The 9,205-nt window shown below is 40.8% G+C and overlaps 1 protein-coding gene across 1 annotated transcript in view; it reads left to right on the top strand.

Moving 5' to 3' along the window:
* Positions 1-7,171: 7,171 nt before the first annotated feature.
* Positions 7,172-9,205, top strand: part of Palmd (palmdelphin) — a 51,827-nt gene continuing 49,793 nt past the window's right edge. The window contains exon 1 of the mRNA NM_001025688.1: positions 7,172-7,469. Coding sequence (NP_001020859.1) covers positions 7,425-7,469 — 45 coding nt within the window. The 5' untranslated portion in view covers positions 7,172-7,424. The remainder of the gene's footprint in view (positions 7,470-9,205) is intronic.

Raw genomic sequence — 9,205 nt, 5'->3', positions numbered from 1 at the left:
TTTATCCATTTACCTTCAAATTTCATAATTTCATATTTTCTTTATAGATAAATAATATTTTATTTTTCTTCAATTCTAAAAAGTTCAGTTCAATTCTAAATTGTTCAGTTGCCATGAGTTAGAAGAATTTTCTTGTTTGGTTGATTGGTTGTTTCGATTTTGTTTCTTTTGTTGTTGATATCTAGCTTTATCATTTGTTGTTTCTATTGTTGTTGATATCTAGCTTTAATTCATGGTTTTCAGACAGGGTGCAGAGTGTTATTTCAATTTTCTTGTATTTATTGACATTTGCTGTATTTTCAAGTATGAGGCCAATTTCTAATAAATTCCCATGAGCTACCCAGAAGAAAGTATATATTCTTTAGTGTTGGTTGGAATGTTTTGTAGATGTACACTTTGACTGAGCTGTCCATTTCTTCCAACTTATTTTCAACTTCTGAAATTCTTTCTTCCCTTCTTGTAGTTTGTTGTTGAGGTTTCATCTGAAGTTTTTGTTGGACACCCTAAATTTTTCATTTCTAGCTTTATTTCATTTTCACTTTTCTTTCATGTTTCTGTTTCTGTTAAATTCTGCTTTGATCACTTAAAATGTTTTCATTATTTCATTTAACTATTTGTGTTTTCATGATCTTCATTGAGGCATTTATTAGTCTTCTTTTTAAGGTCCATGAACACATTCATGGTTGCTATTTTGAAAGCTTAGTCTAATATTTCATCCAAGTTGCTTTTCTGGGGCCTATTGCAATAGGGTTACTGGACTCTGGGACAAGCATATGGTGTTAGCTATGCCCGTTTGATTTTTTTTTTATAGGACCTACACATCTGGAGTTATGACATTTGAGGCAGTTTGTCTGTTTGGTGTTTGCTTTGGTGTCTTTGTTGGGAGGTGTTCCATTCTGTATCCTAGACAAGTGTGATGATTGTGGTGTCCCTGGTAGAGAGTGTTCAGAAGTAGCACAAAGGAATGCACACGGCCTAGAAGGAAAAGCTGCGAGAGACAGAGGAAAAGAGCTAGAGACACCGGGGCCCACACCAGAGATGGGGTCTTCCGGAAATACGTTTTCCTACCTTCTGATAACTCTTAGTGTTTCATTTTTCCTTCTTCCTATGTGTCCTTAGAAAAGCTGACAACTTTATTCTCCTGAAATATGAATCCGATCTTTCCTCTCCTACATCCTTCATTCATGTTCTGTGAACATTGAGCTCTCTGTATAGATACCTATTTCTGTCAATCTGTCTAATACTTCTTTCTGCTCAAAGAAAAATCATCCCTTTTTGGTTCTCTAACCACAGAAATGTCTTTTCCGCTTTTAAGTCTAGCTTGAGGTAACGTCCTTGCACCTCATTTAATCTCTGCCTTCTTCCGTTCACTTCGCATTTATGTGGCAGTACTCATGTGCTTTGTGAAGGGACCCAGTAGAGATTCCCAATAGAGATATTTGCCTTGCTAGTGCCAAGGCAAGGTAATAAAGTCTCAAACAGTGTTATAGTTAGTACTTCATCACAGTAAGATGCATGATGGCTGGCTTACTGGTGTGTTGTGTTGTGTTTTGTTTTGTTTTGTTTGTTCACTAACTTCTTCAAGCATAAATCTTAACTCTCTGGCCAGACAGTAAAATCCTTTGCAAGCAGAGGAACTGTTTTACATCTCTTAAACTCCTCTAACTCCTAATCAAATATGTTCAACGTGCAATGTTCCCTGTGGACTCTTGTGTTTGAGCACTTGATCCCTGGTGGATTGTGTTGCTTGGGGTAGGTTGTAGACCCTTTTAAATAAGTGATAGGGCTACCAGAGGTGGGTCCTGTGGGACTGGCTTATACCTTATTCCTGCCTCTGGCTCAGACTCTTTCCTGATCCTTCAAAATGCAACAAGCCTGATGACAAGTTACTGCCACCCCATATCAAGACACCTCACCCTCCATCCCTTCCCTACCATGATGATCCTTACAACTGTGAGTCAAAATAAACCTGTCTTTCTTTATGATGCCCCAGTAGTGTATTTCCAATGGTAATAAGAAAGGTAAGTAAAATTGCTAATATAATACAACTTTTAACTCATCATCTTCATTGATATTGATTAACAAACAACAGAAGATCTGGTTAAACTATCTTAATAAAATTATTGAGAACAGATAGAGCCCTCCTGCTATTCTGCAAAGGGCTCTGATCATAACTACAAACTTAGCATTTAGTGGATGCTAGCTCAGTAAGCTATGCTGCTTTATGAAATATAACTAGATACCTTGTGATCCAACTTGCACTTCTAGAGGTACCGTATATTTTATAAATCCATCTGAGATGTCCTTCCTTAATCCCAAAGTTTGTAGCCAACTGCATATTCAATTATGGATAACAAATTGACTTGGTGAGAACATAAGCTCTTGTTATCCATATTCACCCTCCTCACACCCCCATCTTCTATCCCCAAATTTTTTCAGAAAATTTTTCCCTCAATTGATGACTGATATTATATTTCCTCAGATCAAGAAACCCAAAGTAATTTAGAACCTTCTCTTTCCTTAGATTTTTCATTATTCTATCAAAATGATGAAAACATACACACGATTCTAACAATTCCAAGCACACTTACCGTTATCACCTTAGACCAAACCACCATCATCTCTCACACAATTGCATCCTACCTATTATCCTCCATCTTTTAACAACTCCTATACTGAAATTTATTGGTGGCTGAAAAGAAGGGGCTGAAAAGAAGATATGGGGTACAGAGAGATGCTCACAATTCCTTTGGATTTGTTCCCTGCCTCCCCATTCCTTGCCCCCATCTCTCTGACACCCCCTTCTTTACAGACTGAAAGCTGTAGTCCTCACCACAGCTTACAGGGTACTATGTGGGTCGGGAAATACCATGTTCCCAACTACATCGCCTGTCATTACCCTTCCCTCAGTGCCCACCCCTAATGACATCAGACTGATGGCTACGTCATGCTAGCTATACGGCCTTTACATGAACTTTACCTGATATGTTCTTGTACTTGATGTCTTCGTGACTAACTCCCACTTCCCTTTAAGGTCTTATTCAAATGCTCCCCTCTTGTCTAAGCTATCATAACTACCTAGTTCTAAACTGAAATCTCCATTCTCCTCCATGTTCTTTTCTCTACAGCAATATCATGAATATGGAGTACAGAAACATGACTGAGCAAGAGACTTCTTGGCTGCTCTCTGAACTCCATCTCGGTGTTTGCATCTAAGCCATGTTTCTCAGGAGCCACTCCCAGCCAGTCATTGACTAAGGCCACTCTGATGGTTGACTTTGGCTTCAACACTCTCAAGTGCCATGGTCAGTGTTCCTTAGATAGCCCTGCAGAATGCACTGCTCCCATGCAACTTTCCCTTTCCCTTCCACTCAGATTTCCAAACTGTTCCAGCTGCAGCCGTTTCTGCTTACCTCCCAATTTTCTCTCATATATTCATTTTTCATAATAAAGTTTTGATCATGCAGCCTTTCTTGGCATTTGTTTCTCAGAGAACCTAGAATAATACATCCCCTTATATATTGCATGTTATATTTGTTTTTTATTGCTTACTAGAATATAAATTTCTAGAGAACAAGAACTTGGTTTGCTTAAGAATCCCAAATACCTAGCTAGCACAGTAGTACATGATGAGCGCTCAATAAATAAATTCAGAATGAATGACTGGGTGAACTTTAAAAATATTATCAGTTTTAACAATATCAATTATGTGAATGAGCAAACACAACATCTATCAGTTCTCATAAATCTCCTTCCTCCAACCCCCAGCCCCCACCTTTGCAGTTTCCTACAGCAGGAATGAGATTTGGGGTGATAAACTGATTGTAGGAAAAGATCCAGATTATTAATTGGATGACTGCCCATTAGTTTTGGCAAGCAAATGCCAAATTCTGACTGAGATGCTCATCTGCTTTCTTGTCCTTAACATCAGACAGGGTCTGCACATAAACAAAATCAAAAGCTTTGAAGATTTTATGGTTTGTTATTGTTGTTATTGTTGTTGCTTTGTCTGTTAGTTTAAACATACATCCAATAATAACCAAATTTGATCCCTTCTTAGTTAATTCAGTCTCTTATTATCTACTCCTAAATGTCTCTTGAGAGTAAAAAAACAAAAAAAACAACTTTTCTCAAGTATGATTTCAGACTCTTTCAAATATATTTTTAATCGCATGTATGGTGGGGTATGTGAGTGTGCACATGAGTGCGGGTACCTGCAGAGCCCCTTGGTGCCAGATTTTTCTGACAGGTGATGTGTGCCCCTGACATGGGTGCCAGGAATCAAACTCAGGTCTTCTGGAAAAGCAGTACTTGTTCTTAACCATTGAGTCATCTTTCCAGCTCCTAGACTCTTTTTTATTATTATTATTTTAATTTTTAAATTAGCTTGCCAAGTAATGTATTTCCATACAAGGTCTTCAAACACAATTCCGTTGGATTTGTTCTCCACCTCCGCATTGCTTGTCCCCATCTCTCTGACACCCCCTTCTTTGCAGAACCCTTTTTCCCCAGTAACCTCCATTTCACTTAGCTTTAGTTTCTTCCTCATGCCATGTAGTCATATGGGACCTGTGGTTTGAGTAAGAATGGCCTCAATAGGCTCATATGTTTGAATGTTTGGTCTGAAGTTGGTGGAACTGCTTCAGGAAGGATCAGGAGGTGTGGACTTGTTGAAAGAGGTGTGTCACCAGGGGAGGGCATTGTGGTTTCAAAAGCCCACATCAGTCTCGGTCTTACTCTAATTGCCCACAGCCTGTGAATAAGATGTAAACTCTCAGCTACTCCTCTAGCACCATGCCTGCCCCCTGCCATGCTCCCCACCGTAACAGTCACGAATTCACCCTCTGAAACAATGAAGAAGCCCCCAGTAAATCTTTAATAAGTTGCTTTGGCCTTGGTGTCTCTTCACAGCAACAGAGCAGTAAGCAAGACAGAGAACCCTTCCTATTTTCCCTCACTTATCCATGTTGACTCCCACCTGTATTTGCACATATTTAACGGTTAGAGGCCATGTGAGAGAAAGAACATACAGTATTTGTCTTCCTGAGCCTGGGTTACTTTGCACGAAATCGTCTTTTCTCATTCCATCTACTTTCCCCTGCAAATTTCATAACTTTGTTATTCAGTTATCCATAACTGAGTAAAATGCCCCATTTTGTTTATCCATTCCTCTGTTGACAGACATGGAAACTGATTTCATGTCCTTGCTACTATGAGAAGAACTGCACTGAGCACAGATGGACCAGTGTCTTGGCAGTGGGATCTGGCATCCTTCAGGTATAACCCCAGGAGTGGAACAGCTGGGTCATATGGTAATTGTTTTGTTTTTAACAAACCTCCCCACTGATTTCTACTGTGACCACACTAGTTTGCAGTCCCACCACCAGTGTGATGCGTTTCCTCTTCCCCACATCTGTACCAGACTTGTCGCCGTTTCTTTTCTTGATAGCCACCAGCTCACGCTGCGATTTGATGGCAAGAGATACTGAACACCTTTTCAAATACCTGTTGGCCATTTATGGCTTTTTTTTTCCTTTTGATTTGCTTTTCTTTTGTTTAGATCATTGGTTTATTTATCAATTGACAACCTTACTTCTTTGCTGCCTAATTTCTGCTGTCCTTTATATGTTCTAGATACTAACCCTTTGTGACTTCAGATCCGTGAAAGTGATAAGCTTGGTCTTTGGGTGACTGGCTTGGGGTGTGGCCTCTGTGGTTGGAGAGAGCCGAATAAAAGTATGAAGCAATCTAAGGTCTATACGTTTCTGCAGAATAGAATAACACAGGGTTCTGCCTAAAGTTTTCCCGTCCATCTGTAAGCATCCCAGGAGCTTGATTGAGGAAGTAGCTGGGGTTCAACTCCCTCATGAAGATTGATTTAACCTTCAGCCTGTGTCTCTCTTTGCCCTGTGTCCTTGGGCATTGCTTGATGAATGACTGTTACGAAGTCAGACAGCTGACATTCCCATCCTGGCTTTGCTACTTATTAGCCATGCAGACAAATGACCTCCCTGAGCCTGTTGCCTCATTTTAAAATAGGAATAATAGCACCTATCACTCAACACCTCTAAGATAAATAAGATGAGGTGCATTTGTCTATGGACAAATATTAGCTACTACTATTACAAATATCAAAAGCACAAAGAAATGTATGCCGTGTAGTCAGTGCTGGGCCTGTCTATTTAACCTCCCTGCCTGAATGGTGATATTAAAGGGCTGATCGCATCCAAACACATAATAATGTGGTGGATGATAATTGGGATTCACCACATCAAAATGCACTTAAAGAACAGGTAGGAAAAAGAAAACAAAGTCAGCTGCAAAGCTCCTGGCTCTGCTTTGACCTGAGTTTCACCAGGCTTCACTGCCTCCCTCCAACGGGTAGGGGCTGTCCACCCACGGTTACAGAATCTAAGCACCGGTTAACAGGCTCGCTCATTGCTCTTGCGTAACTGCTGAGGTCAAAATGGGCACCTTCCTGAACTGAAGACTGTCGTTTTTTGAATGGGGTCCAAAAAAGGTGCTGCAGTCCCCAGACATCCAAGGATGGCACCAAGCACTTCCGGGGAGCCAGCTTTTGAACATTAGCACCTTAACACCTTGGTTTGTTTTTTTTTTTTTTTTTTTTGCAACACCTAAGATTCCAAGGTCTGTGACAAAGGTCTGTGGTGTGTCTTTGTGAGGGGAGCTGAGCTCATGCAAATATTCTACTCTAAGAGTTCTTAGATAACTAAAAGAGCCATCACCAAGCTGAGGGAGAGTGACAAACAAGTGACTTAGCACTTCTGCCCCAGTCTCTCTCCTCTTTCTTTCTCTCTCTCTCTCTCTCTCTCTCTCTCTCTCTCTCTCTCTCTCTCTCTCTGTGTGTGTGTGTGTGTGTGTATGTGTGTGTGTGTGTGTGTGTGTGTGTGTCATCGTCTCTCATCTCTGGTGCTAGAGTGAGGTAAACTAAGCGAGGTAACTTTAAACACACAGGCTCACAGGAAAACCCGGGCTGCTCCAACACTCAGCACACACCACACGGCAGCTCCCTGTGCCACTCCTGGAAAATAATGACTTGGGTAAGGAACAGTTAATAAGAAAATGTGTCTCGCTAACCGTGCACAGTACAACAAAGAGCTGGCAGCCCCTGAAGGAAAAGGGCTTGTGCGGCTGCCGTTCAAACTTGTCAGTCAACTCGTGCCAGCAGCCTCAGCGTCTGCCTCCCCAGCACACCCTCATTACATGTGTCTGTCTGGCCTCATCGGTGCATCGGCTCAGAGCCGCTCCTGACAATTCGGAATTCTCTTCCTTTCTCCCTGGTGCAAAGAGCGAATTTCTCTCCGTGTCGCTTCTGTCATCTCCAGCTCCTCTCCTCAAGGACGCACCTTGATTTATGGTAGCTTGGGACTTCCTTCAGCGTCTGCCTGTCCTTGACTTCTAGAATGGAAGAAGCCGAGCTGGTAAAGGGAAGACTCCAGGCCATCACAGTAAGTCTGCATAGAGTTTTAAGTCATTAAGGTGGTTGCTTAGATGAACCACACCGTTGCTAACTGTCCTTGTCTCCCAGTCCTCACAACTGCAGAAACAGAACTGAGCCTTCTGTGGACTCGGGTCTGTTTCTCTTAACCCTTGTGACCCTCCATGACACTGGGGCTTCAGAACCTGAGATCAAGGGAAATGTTTCTGGATTTTACAGATGATGTTTGCATTTTAAACGACAATCAAGAGTTGTTTAGGTTTTGTTTGTTTGTTTGTTTTTTAAGTAGTTTGTAAACTCTCCTCTCCTATGGATATTTAAAGTTTAGTTTTTTATTTCAGATTCCTTCTGACAAATGTTTTTATAGATACCCAAATGGAATTCAAAGCAATGAATGTAACCACCAAAAGTTCTTTTCTTTTAAAAAAAAAAAGGAGTAGACCAAAAGGAAGAAAATCTGAAAGTTTTTTTTTTCTTATTCATTGTGTCAAAGTATATTCCAGAAAAGCCTAACTGAATTAAAGCACAGCTTGGGGTGTGTGTGTGTGTGTGTGTGTGTGTGTGTGTGTGTGTGTGTGTGTGTGTGTGTTTTCAAGCGAAGTGTTAAACAGGAGAAAAGTATCAAAGGCACGCATCAGAGTAATTCTCAGAGATCGTCCGGTTTTCCAGTACAGAAGTGCAGACATAGCTCGAATAAGATCTCAATACAGGAATGCCATGCATGAGATGGATTTGGAAAATATTTCCCTAATTCCAGGAAGAAAAGTAGTACATTTGATGTTTGTTCTGGGAAAGAATCAAAGCAAGAAATTAATTGCTTTTCTTAAGTGGTGCCACTCTTTCTCGTTGACTTCCAAACTGCTGTATGTGACAATAACCTGAAAGTCCCTGACCCATTCAAGTATCATCGTTAACGTAACTTTTGATAGCGTTTTTGAGGAAAAGCAACTTGGCAAATCCACACCCCTCCCTGTGTGTCACATTTTCTGATACTGAAATTAACTGTCCAAAAAGAGGCATAAGTACTTATTAAAAAACCGATACTAAATCAAGGTAGATAGAAGGTTATCCAACTCTTTGCTCTTCAAATTCTCATAATTAATTAAGGAAATCCTAATTTAGGTTTTGTTGCTCCCCCAACACACACACACACACACACACACACACACACACACACACACACACGGAATATATCAGGATTTTTTCCCTACCCAGAAAAGATAAAAAAAAAAACTTTCAAAACCAGGGGCCGAGAGTCCACAGATAAGACTGGGCACATTTCTATAGAGAGTACTTTCTAACTTCTGAATTCTAATTATTGTATTTTTTTTCCCTTTCATCAAAAAACCTTGGCCTGGATTTCTGTTTGTTTTGTTTGTTGTTAAATCCAGCCGCAGCTTCAGCTGTTGTCCGAGAAGGGACAGGAACTCCACTGTGCTCTGTTGTACTTGGCAAGGCCCTTTTACATTACAGCTGTTGGCTAAAGGTTACTTCACCGGGCCCTGTGAGCTGCTCAGAACTACCTTCCTTCTTTCCCCATAGCTCGTATGTCCTGAATAACCAAACGAAACAGGGGACTCAATGACGCACACACATGCACCTTCTTCTGCCCCTCCGCTATTGAACTGGGGAACATCTTACTTTAGGTCTTCTTATGTATGGTTTGTAGCTTAGACCGTTTAGTGAAATAGCACATGGTCCAAGTAGATGGCGGCATGGAGTTATTCAGAAAGCCAAGGAATTTTC

The sequence above is a fragment of the Rattus norvegicus genome, chromosome 2 (assembly GCF_036323735.1).
Source record: "Rattus norvegicus strain BN/NHsdMcwi chromosome 2, GRCr8, whole genome shotgun sequence".
Classification (NCBI taxonomy): Eukaryota; Metazoa; Chordata; class Mammalia; order Rodentia; family Muridae; genus Rattus; species Rattus norvegicus.
The sequence above is the reverse complement of the archived record's forward strand: the minus strand, read 5'-3'. Positions and strand labels throughout refer to the sequence as shown.